Source organism: Sminthopsis crassicaudata, chromosome 2, assembly GCF_048593235.1.
Source record: "Sminthopsis crassicaudata isolate SCR6 chromosome 2, ASM4859323v1, whole genome shotgun sequence".
Classification (NCBI taxonomy): Eukaryota; Metazoa; Chordata; class Mammalia; order Dasyuromorphia; family Dasyuridae; genus Sminthopsis; species Sminthopsis crassicaudata.
The window spans coordinates 657307331-657333154 of NC_133618.1; the positions used below are offsets into that span (position 1 = coordinate 657307331).

At 35.7% G+C, this 25824-nt stretch overlaps 1 protein-coding gene across 3 annotated transcripts in view; it reads left to right on the forward strand.

The window, feature by feature from the left end:
- MICU1 (mitochondrial calcium uptake 1) overlaps nucleotides 1-25824 on the forward strand; it is a 210775-nt gene that overhangs the window by 115698 nt on the left and 69253 nt on the right. For all 3 annotated transcript variants that reach the window (XM_074296868.1, XM_074296869.1, XM_074296867.1), the window contains exon 8: nucleotides 6903-7100. In XM_074296868.1, coding sequence (XP_074152969.1) covers nucleotides 6903-7100 — 198 coding nt within the window. The remainder of the gene's footprint in view (nucleotides 1-6902; nucleotides 7101-25824) is intronic.

The following is a 25824-nucleotide window of genomic DNA, read 5'->3' on the forward strand; positions in this document are numbered from 1 at the left end:
TTTGTAGGAGAAGGAAAACCTGACACTTTTCCTTTAACTGTTGTGGGTTCCCGCCTGTGGCCGATTTATATATAATGCTTCCTCAGGAATCCAGTAGAGATGATTATATTTCACAGTTTAGTCCTGGAGACCTAGGAGCACAGCCGCTATAACCTTCAGCAGTCAGGAGCAATTTCATATAGCCTTGGGAGCCGTGGCTGCTTTCCAGAGGCTCTTGTCTCTGTCAAGAGAGATTTCAAAGCAGGAAAAAAGTAGGGGGAGCATTATGCAGAAGGAAACATTTTTCTATTCTTCCCAAAATACTTTGGGGTAAATGAGACAAGTTTTAAGTGACTTGCCCAGGGTCACAGAGCTAGGACGGTTAAGTGTCTGAAGCCAGATTTGAACTCAGATCTTCCTAACTTCCTGACTGTACCACCTAGCTGCTCCTTAGCTTTATCTTTAAAGTAGAAAAAAATCTGTAGTACAGAGACAAGGATTTCAAACCACCCAAACAGGCTTTCTGAGACTTATAGATCTGTAGCCCTTAGTTGTTATCTACCTTCACTCTGTCTTCAGTTCCATTCCACAAATATTTAGTCACCCAATAAACATTTTAAAATGTTTATTTTTTTTAAAGTGTCTACTATGTGCTAGACACTGTGCTAAGTGGTAGGGATATAAAAATGGCAAAAGAGAATCCTTACTTTCAAAGAACTCACAGTCTAGTGAGAGAACAACATGAAAGGATGGGAAGGTCCCTAGTGCAGGGTATGATAATGATGAAGTCTAGAGGAATGCAGCTGGGTGGGAAATTAAAAGATGTCTGCCTCATTCATTCACCTTCCTTAAAAGAATGACCTGGGGAGAGCTCTCCACTCTCCATCCTCTACCCTTTCCAGTCAAAGGAACCCGGGGTACTGAAAGAGGCACGAGTTTCAGGATTGGTGTGATCTTTCAGGATGATGAGATTTGAAGAGTCGAAAAGAGTGGGGGAAGGTTTGAGGGAGGGCTGTGAAATGATGAGATGGAGAATCCAAGAGGAGTGCCTTCTGTGTGCTAAGTACTCTGCTGTTAATACAAAAAAACAAAAAAAACAATGACTAATTCTTGCTCTCAGAGTGCTTCCATTTTACTTAAAGAAGTTTCTTTATAGGCCTGGACCAAGGGCATCAAATTATGAACAGTGGAGCTCAATTCTTTGGTCACTGCATCTCGTTCCTTATTTTGTCTTATGTTTTTTACAATTACTTTGAGAAACATGCTATAGAGGGTGACTGATGGCATTGTTCTAGAAATAGAAAAATTCCATCTCCCCAGCAGAGTAGACTCTTCCCATTGGGGATCATTTTATCATTTCATTCTCTTGGAACAAAGAATTATTCTGAATGTCTGTAAGGAATTCTCCAGCCCATCATCAACTTACAGCCATTCATTTAATTAAAAATCTCCAGAGGAACTCAAAGTTTTAAAAACAAATATAAAACTGTTTTACATGTAAACAGGGGGAAATAAATATTTTTTTTAAAGATATCCAGAAATCTCCAGAGGAACAAAGATAAGTCCATTGAAAAATAAGCCTGTCTTCCCCAGTGCAGATGTACTCCTCATGGCTTTCTTAACTGGATTGTGTTGTTTTTTCTTGTTCAGCTAATTCCTATGAAAAAAATAACTTCCAAAGATTAGAACCATAAGGGAAAAGCACAGAATTGTCAAATGATAAGATTCCTCCAGAGTCATAACACTGATTAAAGAGGAGGTCATTGTGCTTTCACTGTAAGATAAAGTAATTAGCCCTTTGAATGTCAGGGCAGTAGCAGACAAAAGAGCTGAATTTAGAGAAGGCTTGCAGGAATTGTGAAATATTTGTCTCTGACAATCCTAATTGGAAATGATATAATGACACAGGTTTTATACTTTTTTACCTTTTGTAGCATGATCTTTTGTTCTTCTAAATTATTTCCAAAGTTGCAAATAATACTTTCCACAAAATAAGTGTAAAGTGTGCTTTTGAAGCTAGCAGTGCCCTCAGCAATGACTTTGTACTGAAATCATTATTATTGCTCATTCATCAAAGTAACTGACTATTTTCCAAGCATATGCCATTCAATGAAGAAAAATATCAATTCATGGAAGATAGCACATTGTTTATTGATTCACCATTTGTTAAGCATTTATTAAGCATTAGTAACGTACAATGAACTAAGCTTGGTTCTGAAAGAAATCCAAAGATAAATATGATATTGTCCCTGCCTTCCAAAAGTTTGCTCCCGAGTAGGGGCAATAAAATGTATATACACAGGTGGAGATACACTTTAGTAGTTCCAAAAATGTTATTTCCTTTAATAAGTAACTGGGGCCAAAAGACTTCTTGCCTTAGAACCAGAATTTCCCAGAGTTTACTCTGGTCCTTTGTCAGCACTACCTTGGTGGGTCTCTGCACGAATCCTTTCCAGCTTAGTAGAGTGTTCCAGAGCTTACATTCTGCTGGTTAAGCAGAATTCTCTATACAGGTAGGTGCCAAAGAGTCTGATGAAGGCCATCTGTAGCTGGGAAAATCTGGAAAGGCTTTATGGGGGAGGAGGAAGAGAAAGGAGACAGAGGAAGAACCATTTTCTGGCACATTAATGTTAACAGAAGTGTTGAGGTCCCTCATCTCATCTCATCCTTTAAGCACAGGGAGGGTGTAAATGGGCAAAAGTGGTTAAATAATCTGTTTTCTTTTCTGGTGTAGTTTTATTTTTCCTAAGTATATGATGATTCCTAAAAGGAATCTGTATGAATGAGGAACAGCAAACATTTTTCATTAGACACCTGCAAAGTTAATATGGTATAAAGCAAAGTCACAGCTAATATTAATCTTTTATCCTTTTTTTCCTAAATCTCTTTGATCACACACAGAAAGCCAAAAGATATTAATCATCTACTTTATGATTTACTGACTAGAATAAATCTGATTAATTACCCATAAATGTTTTGTAAACAAAAAGCTATAATAAAACAAAAGAATAAATCTGATTTTTGTCAGTGACAGGGAGCCATTTTCCCAACTCAGTTTTTAAGCTGATCACGAAACAATAAATTCACATGAAAATAAAGAAAACTTCATGTCAAATTGTAATTGTTAAGACATCTAGGGTCTTATCAAGCTGAAAAGTACCAATTGTGTAAAGGAGAAAAAGAAACTGGCTTTTGCTCCAAAGACGCTATCTTCTATCCTTGGGGATATTTGACCATTAAGAGAAATTTTTCTGCAAGTTTTTTTTAATAGTTTTTATTTACCAGATATATGCATGGGTAATTTTACAACATTGACAATTGCCAAACCTTTTGTTCTAATTTTTCCTCTTCTCCCCACCCCCAAATGGCAGGTTGACCAATACATGTTAAATATATTAAAGTATAAATTAAATACAATATACGTATACATGTCCAGACAGTTGTTTTGCTGTACAAAAAGAATCAGACTTGAAATAGTGTACAATTAGCCTGTGAAGGAAATCAAAAATGCAGAGGGACAAAAATAGAGGGATTAGGAATTCTATGTAGTGGTTCATAGTCATCTCCCAGAGTTCTTTCGCTGGCTGTAGCTTGTTCAATTCATTACTGCTCTATTGGAGCTGATTTGGTTCATCTCATTGTTGAAGGGGGCCACGTCCATCAGAATTGATCATCGTATAGTATTGTTGTTGAAGTTATAATGATCTCCTGGTCCTGCTCATTTCACTCAGCATCAGTTCATGTCAGTCTCTCCAGGCCTTTCTGAAATCCTCCTGTTGGTCATTTCTTACAGAACAATATTATTCCATACTATTCATATACCATAATTTATTCAGCCATTCTCCCTGGGCATCCACTCAGTTTCCAGTTTCTGGCCACCACAAAGAGGGCTGCCACAAACATTCTGAGATGCAAGCTTTTTAAAGTGAGAGTAGACTCTAAGAGAAAGAACCAAGTGACCCAATTCTAAGTTTCATCTTTTTTATGAAAACAATTAAAATGATGAAGCTATCACACTTTAAAGGGTCATCTAAATACTCTTCAAAGTTGAGAATTATTATTTATTATTAGCTTATTTGTAATTAACATATTTATATAGTGCTTTATGAGGCAGCCATGTGACCCAGGAAATAGAGCACTAGGTCTGGGAGTCCGGGAGATGTGAGTTCAAATCCAGCCTCAGTCACTTACAGTCTATGTGACTCTGGGCAAATCATTTCACCTTTGTTCAACCCGAGTTCCTCATCTGTAAAATGGGTGTACACTGGAGAAGGAAATGACAGACCATTCCTGTATCTCTGCCAAGCAAACTCCATGGACTTTCTGTAAGGTCAGGCCGAATCAGACATGACTGAGCAACAGAATAGTGCTTTATAGATTATAAAACATTTTATATGCATTAAATCAATTGGCCCTGACAATAGTCCTTTCAGGTAGCTAGTACAGATATTATTATCTCCATTTTATAGATGAGGAAATTGAGGTACAGAAGGGTTAAGCATTTTGTACCTGTAGTGATTGTCAGATTCGGGATTTGAAACCAGATCCTCAGATTCAAATCCAGAATTTTCTGCCATATCACTGTTGTTGAAAGATAAAGATGCTGCAAAAAAGTTTCCCAACTCTTGAGTCCAAACTCTAAGGAAATGAAGTAAAAAATAATCTAATTTGAAGTTCTTTGTAACCATAAATAATTTTCTTTTACAGGATAAAGATAATGTCCTTTAAAGGTCACAAAATTTAAATAATTACCAATTAATATTTTTTATGAATAGATGTTAGGATTACCAGGTGAGAACTCAGGTTGTCTGAACAGTGACAAGGTGAGAACTCACCTGGTAATCCTAACAAATAGATTTTAATCCTTGACTGCCTTCCCCCTGCTACATATTATTATCTTCTATGCCAGACTCTTTTGTCATCACTTGTAAGCTTAGGGAATGACAACTAATTTAAGCAGTTTAAATAAACCCTATGAGATGAATAAATCTGTTATTAAAAAAAAAGTGTCATTTTCTTTATCCACATAAATTTTTTTATTATTTAAGCCACTGGTGTGTACAATTGAGAAAATATATATTTGTAAAAAATAATGTTACATTTGAATTAAAGTTCTTTGTATGCCTGCAGTACAGTTTGGCGTTATTTAGCATAGTGTGATAGAAGGAACACCAGCTGGAGATGGAGACCTGGATGCAGGCCCTCATTCTGTGGTTTACTATCTGTGAGACTTTGAGGAAATTATTTGTCTTTCTGAGTCTTAGTCCCTCATTTGAAAAATGAAGACAATGGGATTTAGAGCTGGAAGGGATCTTAAAATTATAATTCTCTAATCCATTCTGACCATTTTACAAATAAAAATACTTATACTATGTCAGAGATTTTGTGATGATCAAATAAGATCACATATAAAGCTCTTTGTAAACCTTAAAGTGTTATTTGAATGTTATAAGTAACTTTGATCTCTTTTTGCCCTGGGACCTACTGTTGGCCAATCAGTGAGAGCTAGAGTCTTTAGGGTTTAAGACCTGAAAAGGAAGAGAAGACTAACTGGAAGGTTCAAATTATTTTCCAGAGGAAGTAAGGGTTGAACTGAGTCTTCTGTGAACTGAAGGATTCTGAGAAGCAGAGGGAAAAGGGAGGGACTTCCAGGCAGAGGGCTGACCTATGTGAAGGCATGGAATTGGAAGATGGAATACTGGCTTGGAAGAATAGCTGGGAGGCCAATTTGGGTAGAATGCAATGTGCATAAAAGGAAGACATATGAAATAAATATGGAAAAATTAAGTTGCAGGAAGATTGTGGAGGGCTTTAAATGCTGAGAATTTAAATCAAATGAAATAATATTTATAAAGCATTTAGCACAGTGCCTGGTACATTGAAGGTGCTTAAAAAAAAAAAAAAAAAAGCTTGTTCTTTTCCCTTCTCTGTAAGCTAAATTGGCAGTTTATCTCAGGAGGAAAAAAAAGGATGCAATAAAAAATTGAGTGGTAGTCATTTATCTCTTGTCTTCCATTCTTGTCATGGATGTCTTAAGACCTTTGCGGTATTAATTATAGTCTTTTTCACCACTACAAAGTTTTTTGTTTTTTTTTTACCCAGGTCGGACTCCCAACATTATAAGTCGAAGATTATTTTGGGTCTATATTGGTGTCATTGGTGACAATTAAAAACAAAAAAATTCCTCCACAAATACATGTTTTCTATCTCTGTTTGAATTGAATTAAAACAAAATATATCTTTCCCCACCTTTTCACGTCATTACAAATACTGAAGTGATGTTTTTCAGACTGGCACTGTAAAAATTATCACCCAGGACAATGGCTGCAGTTTATCATGATCTTTTGACCCTTTGTAATGTTAATTATTATATTTCCTATCTGGTAGTCTGATGGAAGAGCTACCATTTGAAGGAAGCAAGAGTATTGTATTTAAAGCAATCCCAGACTTTCCCCTTAAGCATAAAAAATTTAAAAGCCCCTTAATTACTTGCTTAGGTTAAAGATTAATTGTTGCTAGTAGCTGTGTCCTCTCTCCAAGTGCTTGACTTAGAAGCTCCCTTCATGATTGAATCGGTTCTCCTTTCTCCTAGGAGAATTCTAAAGCACTAGCTTCATTTATCATTCCTAACAAATGTCCTGGTCACCTAGAGATTTAAAGCATTTGGCTGGAGCTGTTCCTTTTCTCTGTGAAAACAGGACAAGCCATGAATACAAGAGTGAAAGGTTTATTGACATTTCTGAAATTCTTGAGATAAGACATTCCTTGGAGGATACCAGGTCTCTCCCCTGGTCTAAATGACTTGCCAAGGAAATTAGGAATTTTAAAAAGAATACTCCTTTCTGAAGAGAACTTTTCCAGGATCATCCCAGTTACTACTATTTCTCTAATGATTTGCTGTTTCCCTTTCTGAACTCTTTTAGGTTCAAAGCATCATTCGCTCCCAAACCAGCATGGGCATGCGTCACAGAGATCGTTCTACCACCGGTAACACCCTCAAGCCTGGCTTGTGTTCTGCCCTAACAACCTACTTTTTTGGAGCTGATCTCAAAGGGAAGCTGACCATCAAGAACTTCCTAGAGTTTCAGCGTAAACTTCAGCATGATGTCCTGAGGTTAGAGGTGAGTATCTGCTTACTTTGGGGGAATTATGGCAATAACCTGTAGGTAAGGACTAGAGTCAGCTGGACCTCAAAGCTTTTGAGAAAGAGGGCATATATACTCAACTATTCCATCTCTAAGAGCTGATTAAAATTCATTAGCAATGTGTAGAAAATACCATGTTCTGGAAAATGCTTTGAAATTTGATGGAACATAAAGGGACAAGGAAAGGCCAAGGAATGAAAATTGTAGCTATTTCTGCTAAATCACCAGGTTGCTTGGTAAAATAAATTTTAAAATCGGAGGGAGGTATTTGAAAGGTCCTTGCTGTACATCTTTTGTATGAAAATGGCAGGAAGCAATGGGTGATGCAGGGAGAAGGTGCACACGGAACAGATTGAACCTTTGTATGTCAAGTCTGCTCAAGGCTTAAAACAGAAAGATGCACAAAGGGTCAGAAAGATCTGAGGACAGATGTTTTGGATAGAGCTCTTTATGACTACATTTATCCGAAGAAATTATTCAGAGAAAGAGAAGATGCCTTGATTTTTCTCTTTCTGCTTAAACTTCATGATGATGTTTAACCACTGATCATCATTGGGTTCTGAAGTGACAGGCCCCCACAGAATGGAGAGGGCAGCGTACATTGTTCCTCTAGAATTGTTCACTTCATTTTTTAATGAAGCAATGATGGGGGGGGGCGCTGTGAGGGAAGAAACTCATAACACTTCACTGTGTGTTACTTTGCTATCAAATAAAATTGAAAAGATCAGTCACTGATGGAGAGAAGTGTGGGTAATTGGTAGAACTTGATTCCTTTTCTCTCCCATCCTTCTCCCATCCCCCAAAAGCTCAGCACATTGTCTAGCAATAAGAAGAACTTAATAGATGCTTGTTGGTGGTGATTTCCAGTGCAAAAAGTAGTTACACTTCACTTTGGGATATATTTATGATTGTGAATATGGATATGCTTTAGAGTTCACAGGATTCACTTAAGAAATTGAAGAAACATTATTAACATATAACTATAAGTGGAGCAGAAAGATTGTCATCTTCATGTTAATCTCTATTATTCAACATTCAAGCAAACATTTTTACATTTCCCACATGTTAAGTGTCCCTCTGCCTTCTGTGACATACTGTAAAGAGTAGTCCGGGTAATCTGACAAATACAAGGAACCAGGCCTCTCCCACCACAAGGAAAGTACTTCTCTCCAAGTGTTTCCCTGCTACATGTGACATAATAAATGGTGAGGTGAACAAGGAGAAGTTTTCAGCAGATCTTAAGACAGAAATGATTTTCTGGCAAAATTAAGATTGCTGAGAAAACCATTGTAGCAGATTGTTTCATTTCTTTTCCAGACTTTTCTGTAACTATTGATGTTTTATAGAGTACAAGCAGTGAAGCAAATTAATGTGATTGCTGTCACTTAATTTGAAATTTAAAAATCACATTATAGATTATGGAGTTCACTCAAGGAAATTTTAAAGACAAAGATTGTGGAAATTACTCATTTGAGAATCCTAGTATTTATTTCGAAACTAATTAAAAATTTAGGTAATTTATAACATCAGAAATAATTAAATCTCAGTTTAGTACTATTTATTTGCTCTATTACTCAGAAAACTTAGCTGTGAAGTTGAGTGGGGTTTTTTATCTTTGTATATGCCACAGTGGATTAAGCATTCAATAAGTATTTGATTGAATTGAATTGACTTTTATTGTATAAGTAGCTAGTTTAATGTTGAGTACAAGTGTACTGCATAGGAAGGAGTGTACAGAAAGTCAGCTCCTGCCTGTTTAGAGAAATTGTGTATTTCAGGGGTATTTTAGCAAGAGCCAGAGAAGGAGGGACTAACTTTCACCCAAGTTATTTTCAGAGAAGTTGGCAAATAAAGAGATTTTGGACAGATGCATTGTTTGCAAGGTTGAGTGACACACTTTGGCCCCACATGACAGTGGGTGACATGATGCTGGTGAGGAGTCAAGGATGACACAAGGTTGCTGATTGAGAGCCTAGTGATGCCTTCCTTGGACAGTGATAGGAGAGTGGGAGAAAGGGGACAATTGGAGAGAAAATAAAACGAGTCCTTTGGACATGTTGAGTTTGAGATACTTATGAGGCCTTTGGCCCAAAGTGTGCAAAAGGCAGTTAGTGATGAAGGACTGCTGCTCAAAAAGAGAGAACAGCTGGAGGTGTAGTTATGGGAGTCACTGAGCCTGTGAGAGCTGAGGAGCTCACCATGTGAGAAGACATAGAGGAAAAGGGGAAGAGGAGCCTTGGGGACGCTCTGTGAATGGGTTTGACATGGATGAAGAACTATCTGAGGGGAGTGAGAAAATAATACAATGTCCCTGAGACAGAAATGGAGTGTCACCAGGGGGTGGGGGAGCACAGTAAGTAGGCTTGTAGGGAGGCCACTGGGTGCAGAGGAAGTCACAGGTAAAAAGCCTGGAAAGAAAGGAATGTAAAGACCTTTAAATAGAAAACAAAGGCATTTATGCTTGCTCCTAGAAGTAATAGGGAACCTTTGGAGTCTGTCGAGTAGTCATGGGAAGTGTATGTGGGAAGATCTTCATTAGGATGATCACTTTGACAGCTCTGTGAAGGGTGGAGGAGCAGTGACAGACCAGAATGGCCTAAACTGGGGTGGCAGGTCTCAGAGTGGCAAAAAGAGAATGAGTAAGAAAAATGTTACTGGCCCTTCCAGCTCTGAAAGTCTATGATTCTTTGAATCTTGGAGCCGTTAACAAGATGGTATCTAGTGTTTAAGATTTGAGAACACTTGGCTTACACACTATAATGGGAAGGATGCCAGCCCCAAATTAGATAGCATGCCAGTGAGATAGAAAAATCATATTTCTCAAAAAAAAGTAATTTTTCAAAATTAAACTAAAAGATGTTAAAGGGAAACTTCCTTTACAACGTTTAGAGCCTTCAGTAAAGTGGTAGATATACATAGGTATTAAATAAATGAATGTTGGGTGAATAAATTAAAGATCTGAGGACTTAGATTGACAAAATCATGGAACAGTTGAAACTGAAAAAAATTAAGTTATAGAGTTCCCTGGTTGTAAAAACATCTGGAAAGAAATAGTAATTTCTTTAAAGCTAATCTTTCTTTTCAAAGTTTTAACAATTTCTTCCCCCATTGGATATGAAATATGATGTTATCATCATAGCCAGAAGGAAAATAGAACTCTCTTGGAGTCAGAGACTTCCATAATTCTTACCTATTCCATCCTAGTTTTGTTTCATTGCTTAATTATGCACTTTTATTCCATTGTGAAGTCTCATCTTTCTCTCTTTATATCCCTTCCAAATATAATAACTTTGAGATTGAATATAGATACTCTGGCTTAATAGAAAGAATATTGGAATCAGACTGAGGTTTGGATTTAAACACCAGCTCCAGTCATTTCTTAGCTCTGTGACCCCTTTGAGCAGTTCTGGATAAAAACCTGTGGACTCCTCAAAAGAATGTTTTTAAATGTACAAAATGAAATATGTATGTTTACAAAGAAAACCAATTATACTGAAATGCAGTTATAAAAATATTTTTTAAATTTACAGATTCTACCCAGTTTTTAGCAGGAACTTAACAGTTCCTGCTTGAATACTTCTGTCTCTTCCAGATGTTAGGATTTTATAATTTTTCTCAAAATTACTTTTCTGACTTTGTGAAGGAAACTCGTTTTAGATTCATTCTCTGCATTTCAGTGACAGAAAATCTCAAATGGCTTGATTGTTGGTTGTCCTTGTCCGTTTTTCACAGTGGACAGGGCACTGGATCTAAATTCAGATCCAGCTTCAAACACTTAGTAGTTCTATGATCCTAAGCAAATCACTTCATTTCTGACTATCTCAGTTTTCTCCTTAGGAATAGTACTTACCTCCCAGGATGGCTATGTGGATCAAATGAGATAACATTTGTCAAGCACATAGCACAACCCCTAGCATATGAAAAAGTGTTTAATAAATATTCCATTTTCCCTTCCCAAACCTCTCCTGATCTTAAATCTAGCAGTCTATCTACTGTATCATGTGAATATGAAAGAGACTCCATTTTACTGGAAAAGTTAGGCCTCCTTTGCTTAGATATTTTGGACAGATGCATTGTTTGCAAGGTTGAGTGACACACTTTGGCCCCACATGACAGTGATGCCCCACATGATGCCGGTGAGGAGTCAAGGATGACACAAGCCTAAGCTATTCGAGAAGTTCAGCTATATAATTTCAAAGATCTCATCCACATCCAGGCTTTATGTTCTCTGTATTTCGTTTTCCTTTATAGCTTCTTTCTAAACTAGGAAAAGTCCCATCAGGCAGAAAAGAAAATTTTACACAAAGAAAAGAAAGAACTTGGCAAAGATTAGTCAGTGATGGAGCCTGAGCTAGTGCTTCTAGTCTATTAGCGTCCACTAAGAAGTAATTCATAAAGCCTTAGCAGGTTTTAGAGATAGCTTCTGGCCTTAGAATGTTGAAATTGCAACACATTTAGGACTATAGAATTTAAAACTGGAAAGGAATGTAGACCTTCTCTAGTCCAGCCTCCTAATTTTACAGATTAGGAAACTGAGGCCCAGAGAAGATTGATGACATGCCTGAGGCACCCCACGTAATAAGAAGTTACAGCCAAGATTCAGATTCATAATCTTTACTTAATAAACCTCATTTTCATGTAAGTTTCATGAAGTTGTGGTTCCCTGTTGACAATAGTGGGTGCTCAGTAAGTGATCACTGATTGGAATTGAGTAGTGTCTAGATTCTTGTCAGGCTTGTTTGATTGAATTCTATCCTTCTTAAAGAACATAGATAGATCAACCTCAAGATATATAGACAGTTTTAAAAATATAATTTGAAGTTATTAAAAATTCAATTCAAGGCTAGGAAAAATCATTGAGTGAAGTTCCTCAGAGGCTTATGCCAGGCCTAATTGTAGTTAGGGTATTTATTGATTTCTTGGAGGCCAAAGTAAGGAAGACATAAGGCAATGCTGAAAGATCCTAGAAGATAGCTTTCTTTTTTATTTTCTTAGTGAGCATAGAGCAAGAAGAGAGGAGAAATTGTAGAAATGGCCTTTTTTAAAAAGCATAGCATTGTAGAAATAATTGGAAACCTGTTTATGGCAGAAGGAAAAGAGACTTTTGGGGGTATGCACTCTGAGAACTTGTGTAGTCATCCAAAAAAAGGATTTGAACTAATAGGATTGGGTTCAAAAGTGTAACTTTTTTTATAGGTTTACAGGAGTCAGGCAACAAAGTCATTTCCTAATGAATAAGTATTCAAGAGATATGAGCATTTAGCTCTCAAAAGAAAAATTGCAAACTATAGCCAAAAGATTTCTTCAAATCATAATTAATGAAAAAAATAAAAATTATGAGGCTTCATGTTATTCCCAACAATTTGATAAAGATAGAAATAATTATTATTGGAGGCTCTAAAAAGACAATCCCACTAATATTCTATTAGTATAACTGTGAAATGGTCCAATCATTCTGGAAAGAACTTTGAAATTCTGCTTTTTAAATGACTATAAAATATTTGTATCCTTTGATCTAGATGTCTAGCTGCTAGGGTTTATACCCCTAAGAAGGTCAAAGACAGAAAGGAGGTTACCATATACACTATCATATTTATAGGTGTACTTTCTGTGGGATCAAAGAACTTTCAACAGAATAGGTGCCCATCAGTTGGAGAATGATTAAAAACATTGTCCTACATGAATATAATGAAATCTTATTGCATTGTAAAAATACTAAATGTTAAAAATTCAGAGAAGTCAGTAATTCAATCAGCAGACATTTTATAAAGCACCTACTATGTGCTAGACACTGAGCATAGGAAGACCTGTGAACTGATGCAAATAGTAAGCAGTAATAGAGAAGTAATACACATAATGACTACAGTAGATAGATAGAAAGAATACACACACAAAATGAAATTTATGAGCAAGTTAGGCCCTCAAGAGGAGTTGATAAAATTCCTATCCCTGCCTTCTCTCTGCAGAGTCCGCAAACTTTGGGTGTTGATTATTGAATAAGTCACTATACAATTTGGTTTTCCTAAACTTTTTTTTCCCTTCTTTTTTTACTTTATTACAAGAGATAGCTCTCTAGGTAGGGAAACAGAATGATGGTTTCAGAGCTAAAAGTGATGTAAAATCAAAACATCAAAATAAAAAATTTTTTTAAATAATAATTCTTTAATTTTTAAAAAGTGACTTTGCTATATAGCATGGTTTGGGGTTTTTCTTGTGTTTCTTTTTTTTTTTTTAAACAAATTAGATGACTCAGAAAATGGCAGAAATACCGATCTTTTTCCCCAACTTTCATGGGAAAAAAAATTAAAAGACAACTGGACATGTTGATTTAGCAGAAAAGGTAAAAGGGAGACATAACTTCCTACAAGTCAATAATTGCATTTATAAAGAAGAACTGAGCCAGTCATCCCCAGTGGTAAAGTGGTATAGAAGGGAGTGGGAAAAAAAATTTTTATAACATCAAATCTTACAAAAGTGAATGTTGAAAACTATCTTTACATGCAATTGGGAAAATAAAATATTATTGAAGTAAAATCAAACAATAAGAAATATAAGGTTTAAACTACAATGGGAACAATTTAAGAAAAAAATTTAAGTCATTAAAGGATCTAGGTTAATAAAATATCAAGGGAAATTCTAGAGTCTGCTATACTGGAAGTATTCAAGATGAAATCTCTACACCTTTCTCTGTGGGGTTTCTAAATAGAATTAAATTGGTATTGCTCTGATACAAAAAAAAAAAAAAAAAAAAAAAAAAAAAACCTCTAGATATTAGATAGAGCCTATTCTCCCCTTCAGCCTAAATGCTGATGGAAGAGATGCTCCTTCCCCCAAAAAAGCCACTTAATAATATACATATTAACACTGTTATTTTATCAGAAGACTCCTGGAAAAGTATATTTCTTTTACTCTAATTTTCCAGGGTCTTCTCTGGGAAGGTAAAATTATGGAAAGTGACTCAATTATGTAAACACATGAGAGTTAAGCTCTGCTTTAACATAAAGCCACAGAAGAAATTATCAGTAACCAAAAATTGTTGAGAAAACTGGAAAATGGTATGGCATAAACCATGTATACAGGCATAAACCAACATCTCACACCCTATAGCAAGATAAGGTTGAAGTGGGTTCATGATTTAGACATAAAGAATGAAACTAATAAACAAATCAGGAAAGAAAGGGGACAGTCTATCTGTCAGATCTTTGGAGAAGTGAGCAATTTATGACGGAAGAAGAAATAGAGAACATTACAAAATGCAAAATGGATAATTTTGATTGCAGTAAATTAAAAAGATTTTGCACAAACCAATGTAGCCAAGATTAGAAAGGAAGTAGTAAACTGGGAAACAATTTTTACAACCAGTGTTTCTGATGTCTCATTTCTAAAATATATAGAGAACTGTGTCCAGTTTATAAGAATACAAGTCATTCCTCAACTGATATGAACAGATAATTTTCAGATGAAGAAATTAAATCTCTTTCTAATCATATGAAAAGATGCTCCAAATCACTATTGATTAGAAAAATGCAAATTAAAACAATTTTGACGTACTACCTCACACCTATCAAATTGGCTAAGATGACAGGAAAAGATAATGATAAATGTGAGAGAGGATGTAAGAAAGAGGATATAAGACACTAATACATTGTTGGTGGAGTTTTGATCTGATCCAACCATTATGGAGAGCAATTTGGAAGTATGTCCAAAGGGCTGTCAAACTGTGCATACCCTTGGAGCCGGCAGTGTCTCTACTGGGTCTGTATCTCAAAGAGGGAAAAGTACCCACATGTACCAAAATGTTTGTAATAGCTCTTTTTTGTGGTGTCAAAGAATTGGAAATTGAGTGGATGCCTATCACTGGGGGAATGACTAAATAAGTTAGTATCTATTAATCTAATGAAATAGTATTGTTTTACAAAAAATGAGAAAGCTGATTTCAGAAAAGAATAGAAAGACAATGTGAACTGATGCTGAGTGAAATGAACAGAACCAGAAGACCATTGTACACAATATAGCAAGATTATGTGATGATCAACTACGATAGACTTAGCTTTTCTCAGCAATATTGTGATTTAAGACAATCTGATAGACTTGGGAGAGAAAATGCCATTCTCATCCAGAGAGAATTATAGAGACTAACTATGGATTGAAGCATACTATTTTCACTTTTTTGTGTATTTGTTTTTGTGTGTAGTTTTTTCCCTTTTGTTCTGATTTTTCTTAAACAACGTGACTAATCTGAAAACATGTTTAAAATGACTACACATGGATAATTATATCAGATTATTTGATTTGGGGAGGGAAGAGGTAAAGAAGGAAGTGGGCAAAAAAAATTTGTAACATCAAGTCTTAACAAAAGTGAATATTGAAAACTATCTTTACATGCAATTGGAAAAATAAAATATTATTGAAGTAAAAGAAAGAAATTGTCAGGAATTTGGCAGCTATGAGACATCCTGAGCAGTAATAAATGCAGTCTTTCCTCTCATGTTTTCATTTTCCAGAAAAGCTTTAATGGGCTGATTTGACAGAGGTTGTCTCTTCCAAGTCCCAACATCAAGATATTTACAGCCTTACTAAGTAACTATATGGAAGTTTAAGAGATGTAAAAATACCCAGACTTGGAAGGTTGATGAATAATACATCTGGTTAAATTAATAAAATATTTTGAATTGGTTTTTCCTATAAAGTGCAGAAGAAAGCATCCATAAGTATTCATTTTATTCTCTCAAATATTTGATGAAAGTCATTAAGTGTTATACTCCTTTTCAGAGGACAAGAATGATCTATGTGACAAAATACTATTATGAGTTGGTAATGGCACCAGAACTAGAAGCCTGTCGTCCTCAGGTCTAATCTTCTCTAATAAGTCCCCCTACTTTGTAGACAGTGCAATAATTCTATTGCAACAACTAATAATTCAACAAACCAATTTTTCAGTGTCAGTTTTTGTACAGGGCATCATCATGCTTCAGCACTGAGAATTCAAAGCAATAAATAATCTAAGCAAACTTGCTTTTTTATGGTTCCTTATGTGGTACATTCTATCTCCTATCACTCATTTTTGGATACAGCCCTGTTTCCGTGCCTGCAGTACATAACTTTCTTTTTGTTTCCTTACTTTTTTTCAAAACTACTCCAAGCATAGCCTTCTAAATGAAGCCTTTTCTAATCCCCACAAGTGCTTAGTGCCTTTTCTACTTTCCTAAACTACATTGTCAGTATTGTATTTGTTTTGTAGAAGTAGATTATTATGATCCTCATACTATGGCTTCCTATTTGTGTTTCTTTCACCCTGCATCAGTTCATAAGGCTTCCCAGTTTATCTGAGTTTTCCAGATTCATTATTCCTTATAGTTCAGTAATATTCCGTTACATTCATGTACCGCAATTTGTTTAGCCATCCCATCAAACCTGAATAGTAGATAGAGCATTAGATTTATAATCAAGAAACTCTGAGTTTTAATCTTGGCCCAGACATTGCACAGCTGGATCACCCTTAGCAAGTCACTTAATTTTTTTTTCATAGATAATAATAGGAACTATTTCACACATACTCTTTGTTGTGAAATAACAACCAAGATAATATATGTAAAGAACTTTGTAGATCTTCAAAACGTTATATGAACGTCAACTATTATTTCCTTTCATTTCTTTGTTACTATAAAAGTATTGCTATAAATATTTTTTATACATATGAGCATTCCATCTGTCATTGATATCTTGGAGTATGTACCTAATAATACTATCACTGGGTCAAAGAATATGGACAATTGAATGACTTTTTTTAGTATCATTCCAAATTGTTTTCCAGAGAAGTTGAACCAATTCATAGCTCTACCAATAATGTATGAATGTGCCTACACTTTCATATCCCCCCCAACTTTACTATTCATCTTTTGTCATTTTTTTCAATCTGATAAAAGGTAACATCTTAAGAATTGAATTAATTTATATTTCTCTTATTGATATTTTCATATGGCTGTTGATAGATTACATTTCTCTTTTTTTATACCATCTGTTCATATCCTTTGATCACATATCTATTGAGGAGAGGCTCTTGTTCCTTATATATTTGTATCATTTCTCTATATGTCTTAGATTTCAATCAATCAAGTTTTTATGAAGCACTATATACCAGGTGCTAGACAAAGCATTATCAAACCTTAAAGCAGAAATATTAGCCACAAAGATTTTTTCTCAGTTAACTTTTATTTAATTCCAACTACATTAATTTTATTGTTACAAAAGCTTTTCACTTTTTGTGTAATTATACTATCCATTTTGCCTTCTGTGATCATCTCTATCCTTGGCTTATTTAAGGATGCTCACCCTAGCCATGGTTAAATGAGATGCCATCTTTCATTTTCCTTTTTTTTTTTTTTAAGTGGCATGATTTTTCAGGATGTATTATATATAGCACATAGTGGAAGATGTTGATCTAAACTTAGTCCCTGGCCAATTGCTTTCATGGATTCCTAGTAATCAAATAGAAAATCTTAAACTAGTAATTGATCTCTTTGCATTTATCACTTACTAGGCTACTTGTATTTGACTATTTTTGGATCTTGCTTACATAATCCATTGATCAATCTTTGATTTTTTTTTTACCAGTACTAACCAGTTTTTATGACTACTGTCTTGTAAAATAATTTAACATTTGATATTGCTAGGCCTCCTTCACTTTTTTTCTTCCCATTATTTCCCTTGAGATTCCTGACTTTTTGTTTTTTCAAATGAATTTTGCCATTATTTTGTCTAGTAGTCCCTCGGTGGTTTAATTGATACAGAACAAATTCCATAAAGTAATTTAGGCATTAGTATTATTTTTAATATATTGGCTTGGCCCTAAATTTCTGTGACTCATTCTCCCAGCCTTTCAAAACTCCCAAAGTCATCTGAGACCCCCTATTTTCAGTGTACTCCAGCAGAAGGAGTCATTGAGATCTCTCAAGGTAAACAGGGACATTTGCCCCCAGCTAAAGCTCAAGGACCTTTTTGAATGTATCACAATGATTCCTCTTCCACACATCATTAGCCACCTGGCACTAGTTACAGAATGTCTGTGTATGCTCCACAGTCTGTCTCTTCATATACTTTTCCCAAAAGCAAATCTCCAGCATCTTCCACATCAAGAAACAACCATCTTTTCCCTAATATCCTCCACATGAGTACACCAGATGAGGCACTCTGAAAATGTGCCAGACCCCCTTCACATATGGAAAAATTGCAAAGTTATTTTCTACACAAGACTGAAGTAGGTAAAATATAATCTAGATTTATAAAAGGAGAGTAGGTGCTTCATTTCAATTTCTGGGAAAATTCCAATGTCTTATTAAAGGGTAAATTTTTTATTGTTTAATAGAGCAAAGTTTCCTGTTTTTTTCATTTTGAGTTTTTAATTAACAAGCGTTTATTTTTTTCTTCCCACCAAAAGAAAAAAAAAAAAAGAAAACAAAATGCTTTGTAATAAATATGCAATCAAGCAAAACCAACTCCCATATTGGCCATGTCCAAAAAATGTATGTCTCATTCTGCATCTTGAATCCATCACTTCTCTCTCAGGAAAAGGGTACCGCAACTGGTCAACAGTCTTTGGGCAGTTTCATTCCTCACAAAACATAAACAAGTGCCTTCTCTGAGTTACCTGCCTTTTTTTCCCTCCCATTTAGATATGCTTTCCCCCAAGAAGTGTATTATAATAGTCAGAATGCTAGATCATGAGGCCTAGATGTTACTTTGTCACTGGCTGGTTACGTGACTCTGTGCAAGTCCCCTCAACTCTCTGTGCCTCATTTTCCTCCTTTATAAAATGAAAATGCTGGTTTAAATTATATCAATAGAAGATCTTTTGTCAGGTCTGACAGCATACTCTGATTCTAAGAGAATCTGCATATTCCTTCATCCCTTTTAACACTCCATGTTCTTATCAACTGATTCATATATAGGATGGCAGCCCACTTAATAGCACTGTGACAAACCAGGATACTTTTATTAGACCAGGAGGATTTTAGACTTGTCCTTGGTCTCTTACAATATGTCTTCCTTTGCCGTGGGTTATGGGGAAAATTCCCTTATAATGATGCTGTTTGTAATTTCCAGTAAGGGATTACATGGAAACCACTATATGCAAAAGTTGATTCTAAAATAATTGTGGTAAGAATAAGAAAATGTTTCTCTCGCGCGCTTTCTCTCTCTCTCCCTCTCTCTTTCTCTCTCTCTCCTATACACATACATATGTATATCTGTATGTATTTTTTCCCTTCCCTATATACCCATCTCCTGTCAATCCACAATTTTTAACAGCAAAGGTCATTTAGAAAATAGAATTTTGGGGGATATCTCTACACTACTCTAGACCCACTGAAGGCTATGCTAGTTAAAGGGATAAGCAATTTGCACATCTGCTTATTTTTGCTTTACCATAATTTGACCTAATTACTTCTATTGGAATTTATCTTCTCTTTTTTAAAACAAGAGTTTATTTTTAATAGCATTTGTATATAGCCAACTCTGTTGCCTTGGTGAATTCTAAACAGATTCTTAGAATGGTAGCCAGTTCTGCAGTAATTTATGGCTCAAAAATGCATTATATCTGGTTTAACCAGCCTTTGGACAAATGCCACTTTAGGAGGTTAAATGTCATAGATCAGGTGGTTATTCTGTGAATTCTCTTAATAGTAGAGAAATGATTATTTGTCAAATCATCCCCGTTTTTCATTATTTTCCAAACTATTTAGGACTCACTTGACAGAGAAAAACCTATCTAAAATCTGTTTCAAACAGGGGCAATAGCATCCACTGAGTGTATTAGGATGGACTCTGGGAGTGTGAGATTCTTTCTGAGGGCTGCCACTGCTACTACATTTACTTTGCTTTATGCTAAGTAGGGTGATTGACCATAAAATCACAAAAGGGAAAGAAAAGGAATCCCAAGAGGATTTTTTTAAAGTACTTTATTTTGAAAGGACTTTCCTATAAGCAGGAATAGTATAGACTATATTTCACTTGGTCTAAAGCACCTTTAAATAAAAAAAAAAATCACTCATGCTAATGTTAAAGTGAAAGATATGAAAGTAACTAGAAAGATCTGGGTAAGGGAGTGAGAGAAGGCACTTATAACATTCCCCCAACAGATTTTAGATAGGTTTCTCTCTGTCAAGTGAGTCCTAAATAGTTCTGGCCTCCCCACAGTTGTACATAGCAGAACCTTACAATGATATTTAAAGATTGGTGAACTAACAAATAACTACCCTGCAACTAGATGGTGTAGGGTGTGAGAAATGGATCCAAAATCAGGAAGGCCCAAGTTCAATTCCAAGGCAAACAATCACTAACTTATTAGCTGTGAACCCAGGACAATTTGATTAACTTGTTTGCCTGTTTCCTTATATGTAAAATAGGGATGATAATCAGACTTACCTCCAAAGTTATTGTATTAGGTATTGTTATTGTTGTTATAATTAACTCCCATTTTGAACTGTGAACCTAGTTAATTGACTCAACTGAGGTTTTTTTTAAACTTTATGAATGACAAAACACAAGTTTTCAGCTGTCCAATCAATATAGTAGCTATAGTCTACATTGCATCGATATAGAAGCTATAGTCTGCATTGAATTTCACACCAGCCAAATTTTTATATTCCTGTCCCAGTTCACATATCTCTGGATTTTTTCCAAACCTCTTTGTCTCCAAAATAATCCTTCCCTTGCAGCTTTTGAAAAAATTATGAGAGTCTCCTCTGAATTTCTTTTTCCTTGGCAGTTTAATGTTATGTGCTGTGTTTTATTGCTATGATTATTGGCAAGAGTATAGAATATTTTATACAGATGTCTCTTTACAAACAAGACAGAAGAGTATATGTATTTGATTTCCTTACCTATTTTCTGTCTGCTTACCTTAAGGGGGAAAGCTTTGAGATTTGATGTCTGTCATGTAAGCACCGTATGATTGTCTGTAGTGATTGTAGTCATTTTCAGAAAGTCCTTACGTGACAACAATATTCTTGGGTTTTTTTGTTTTTGTTTTTGTTTTTAAATGTAACAATCACTTTGAACTCTCACTCTCAATTTTAGGAATTTCACTTTCATGTTGGATAGAAACTGTTTGGATAAACCATCATTTACTAACAGCTTACTAGATAGCTAAGAGATTGTGTTTCCTTGTTCAGATAGCTTTTGTGCTACTATCATTTCTTTTCCTCTTTACTCATCTCCAGTTACCATAATATTGAATGAGCTCCCTTTTTTTTTTTTTTTTTTTCACTAAAGAGTCAGCAATTGGCTTCACTATCAGGAAGGAGCACACTGATTAGTTGTACATAGTCTTTTTTTTCTTTCCCCTGAGGCAATGAGGTTAAGTGACTTGTCCAAGATCACACAGCTTGGAAGTGTTAAGTGTCTGAGACCAGATTTGAACTTGGGTCCTCCTGACTTCAGGGCTGGTGCTCTATCCATTGTACCACCCAGCTGCCCCTGGCACATTTAAACTGTAATGGACGTTTCAGAAAGTTCATTAAGCATGTTTTTCTCAAGTTGAATTTTATCATACTTAGCTTTTAGATTTAGATAATATTTAGGAAGAAAGCTCTTCTAAAATAATGTAGCAGATCTGTCTACAAACCTTACAGAAGTTGAGGCAATTGCACTGGTTGGTATGACTGACCTTTTCCTACTCTAGAGAGAGTAATTTTTCCCCTTTAGTTTGTCATCAGATTTAATTAAGTTTTAGAATCTAATATCATCATAGTGGATTGTTAAGCATATTTTATGGATATTCCTATTCCTAGCCTGCCATTTGTACTGGCTTTTGCAGTTCACTTTTAATAAAACAGCAGCATAGAATGGGAATTTGATGGTGTGAGAAGAATCCATTTGATTTTCATGATTCACCTATGTAAACCCATAGAAGCTTTGAATTGTAAGAGACCATAGTCTAACCCTTTTCTGAAACAAAAATCCCATTAACAAGGTGCTGAGGAACCTGGTTTCACTGCCCATTTTTGTCAGATATTTGGGAATAGTAAAATATTTGATGCAGTGTTGACCATAGGCTTTCATATGGCAGTTTTCTCTGATATTAAAAAGCACACAGCATTAATAACCATACTCTCATGTGTCGACTTAGTCCAAATAATTTGAGGTTTATTCTTCCTCTTCAACCATCACCATCTGTGAAACAACTAACAGCTTGCTTAGAGCAGTGTACATAGTAAGCATCTAATAACTATTTATTAAAGAAAGCAGATGGCCAAGGATCAAAATGGGGAATTTCTGAGTGGAAATAGGAATGGAAGTAGCAAAGGTTGTTAAGGGGTGACTATGTCTAGTGCAGTTCAAACTGGATAACACATTCTTGCTCTTCTTTCTTACAACATTTTCAGCATTGTCACTGTCTGTTCCCCTTTCCACTAAATTCCCTTTAAAGTTTCTGATCACTACCAACTCTAAACAGCAGTGGAAATAATGAGGTTTACTTCACTGATTGGCTCTGAGACCATTACCATCTTGTATTTTGGGTCCCTTTTTAAAATTGGTATATGGAAAAAATATGATAGCAAGACAGTGAAGCAGCTAGCTCTTTCTCTGGTCACCCTTGTGCAGTGGACAGAAGGCATTCTTCAGAGATGTGCCGAAAGAGTTTCTGTCAACATGACCTACATGAGGGCTGCCAGGATATAGCAAAAGACATGGCATGAAGCAGTATGGAAGAGACTGACTGTTCAGAGGCCAAAAGAAAATGACAGGCAACCCATGGCATTTGCCATTAGCAGCTGCAATCACATATTAAAAAATTCTGCATATGCCAAGAAAAGGATTGACAAGCTATGGCTTATTTAACTATTCCCATTCACATAGTCTCAATCAGTAGCATCTTTACAAATGTGAAGAATAACTTTTATACATATATTCAGTTCTTTACCCTCGCCCTCCCAGTTCTAGCAACTGTGAGCAAAAGAAAGAGACTAGTAACGATGGCCTGTAAAATAGCAGATACTGACTACTTGGCCTTTACACAAGACTGTCTGTTCAGACACAGTGATTTCACAAATCACAGTGATTTCTGGTTTGTTCAGAAAATACTGGGCAGATGGCAACCTTGGATGTTTCTAGATTGTTCTAGTCTTAATAGCCACATTAACCGATCCAGCTGCCTGATTTGAATGAAATAGTTCTATTAAGATAAGTGCCAAAAAAAAAAAAAAATGAAAAGTCATGAGTTAAAGTTATTGTCTTAGTAACGTTATAAAAACTCTTTGAATGAAGATACCTAACAGTGTAACAGTGTACCTACTTCGATCTTTTCATTCTTTCCCCTAAAAAACTGGCTAGACAATATTGTAAACTGAGCTCATTGTTACCAAGAAAGCAGAAGAATGTTAGAGCCATAAGGAATCCAAGCAGTTTTCTAGTCCAGATTGAGCTCATCCTTTTCCTGACCCTCCTTTGGAAAAAACATTTTTTGCTTTTGTAATAAAGTAGTTGGTGATTAAATAGTAGCCTTTTCCTGCTCATTCCCAGATCCCATTAGGACCACTGCTTCCCCTGAAGGTTATTTTCTTTTTAAGTAAACAGAGAAAGAATAATGCCATTGCCAGCTCATATCCAGATTACTTTGCTTTTAATCTACCCTGTTCTAACATTCCATTTATTTTTGTTTTCCCACTATATACGTGGAAATTTTTCCAGCATCATATTTTTAGAGGTAGAGAAGGATGCACAGATAGTTTTCTGGGTCTCAATCCAATCAAATTAACCTACCCTTTTCTCATTTTTGTTTTCTACAACTCGATTTCTACATCTCAATTTCCTTTTCTAATAGCTTTGTCTAAGCTGACTTTTTTCTACAGTGACCAGTATCTGTTGAGGGTGGTAGCCCCTTTGGTATTCTTTGTTTGATCTACAACTTCCTTTGGGACTTGGACCTTTGATACAAGATCTGGTCAAACTAGTCTGGGCTTGTACCCAGCCCCCCACTGGATCTGAGCTGGCTTGGATAAAGCCCGCCAAAAATCTGGCCTTCTAGGAATTAACCTGAGCTCCGCCCATTACTTCTTCAAGCAGATAAAAAGAGCAAAGCTAGAACCATCTTTGGTTCAGAGATTTGAAAGATGCCAGCTAAGATGCTTGCATCAGAGATTCTCTGTCCCCACCGCTTTCGGTGTATATCTTCCTCTATCTAATGCCTTTTACTAACCAGACCTTAACTTTGCTTCCAAACCCTGCAATAAACATCTTTTACCCATCTAGGTTTTCGGGCCTGTAAATTCATTTACAGGGGACTCTCGCCGCCACTAGACCTGATTTAACTTTGTATCCTTGCGCCGAATCCTAAGGGGGTTGCAGGGGAGCTCCATGTGACTCCCTGTACCCTGAATCCTGCCACTAGACCTCATTTAATCCTATTGAGGTATATACCTCATTATTAGGTATTTATCTCATGATTTGGTTCAAGTTACCTCATCATTTTGAGGTTCCCTATTACCTCATCAGTATCCTTCTTAAATGTTTCTTGAAAGCCCCCTATAAGCTGTTGAGGAGCTTTAAATATTAATGATTTTAAGGAATTTATCAAAAAGCATTTCTTATATTTTCTAATTCCATCATCTTTGAGTAAAAGAAAACCTGTAATGTTTTCTGCTCTTTATATCAGTGTTGCAGTTTTATAGATTATATTAATAATTCTATAGCCTTTGTAGGAAAACATATTTTAATTCACTGTTGTTGGAGCTGTGAACTGGTCCAACCATTTTGGAAATCACTTTGGAATCATGCGCAGAGATATTGCTACTAAATCTGTCTTCCATAGAGATCAAAGAAAGAGAAAAAGGACCATAAGTTCAAAAATATTTATAGCAACTCCTTTTATGGTAGCAAAGAATTAGAAACTAAAGAAATGCTCATCAATTGGGGAATGGCTAAACAAGTTATGGTTCATAAGTTAATGGAATATTTTGTGTTTTGAGAAATGATATAAGGAACAATGTCAGAAAAACTTGGAAGACTCATATGAATTGATGCAAAATGAAGTGAGCAAAACTAGGAAACAAGTTGTATGTTAACTATATTATAAAAATAAAAACTCAAGTAACTTTGCTCAACACAAAGACTGACCACAATTCCAAAGACTTATCATGAAATATGCTTTATACCTCCATATGGAGAAGTGATGGACTCAGAATACAGACTGAAGCTTCTTTTCTTTCTCCTTTTTTTTTTTTTTGACTTAATATAGAAATTCACTTTGCATGAATATGTATTTGTAATGGGTTGTGTTTTTCTTGCCTTTCCAGTGAGTAGGGGTGGGAGGGGGAGAGAATTTGGAACTGAAAATAAAATTGTATTTTAAAAATAACCATCACTTTTCCAACTAAAAACCCATGGAACCAGCATGCTTAGTTGACACATAGGAAGACTGAGGCTCAAGAGAGGGAAAATCACTAGTGTCTGAATCCATGGTGTCCAACATCCTCATCTAACATTCAAGAATGGCTCAAAAAAGTAATTTCCCTAAAGATCCAAAAGTTTCAGGAATGAAGATTCAGAGTCTATATTTCCTAATACGCCTCACTTGACACACATACACAGGAATACTAAGAATCAGAAATCAAACATCTGTGAGTTTCCCAGAGTGTCTACACTGGAGGGAATCTCAGCAGGTACATCATAGCCTCCAGGAAAAGGCGTTGTGAGCAAAAGA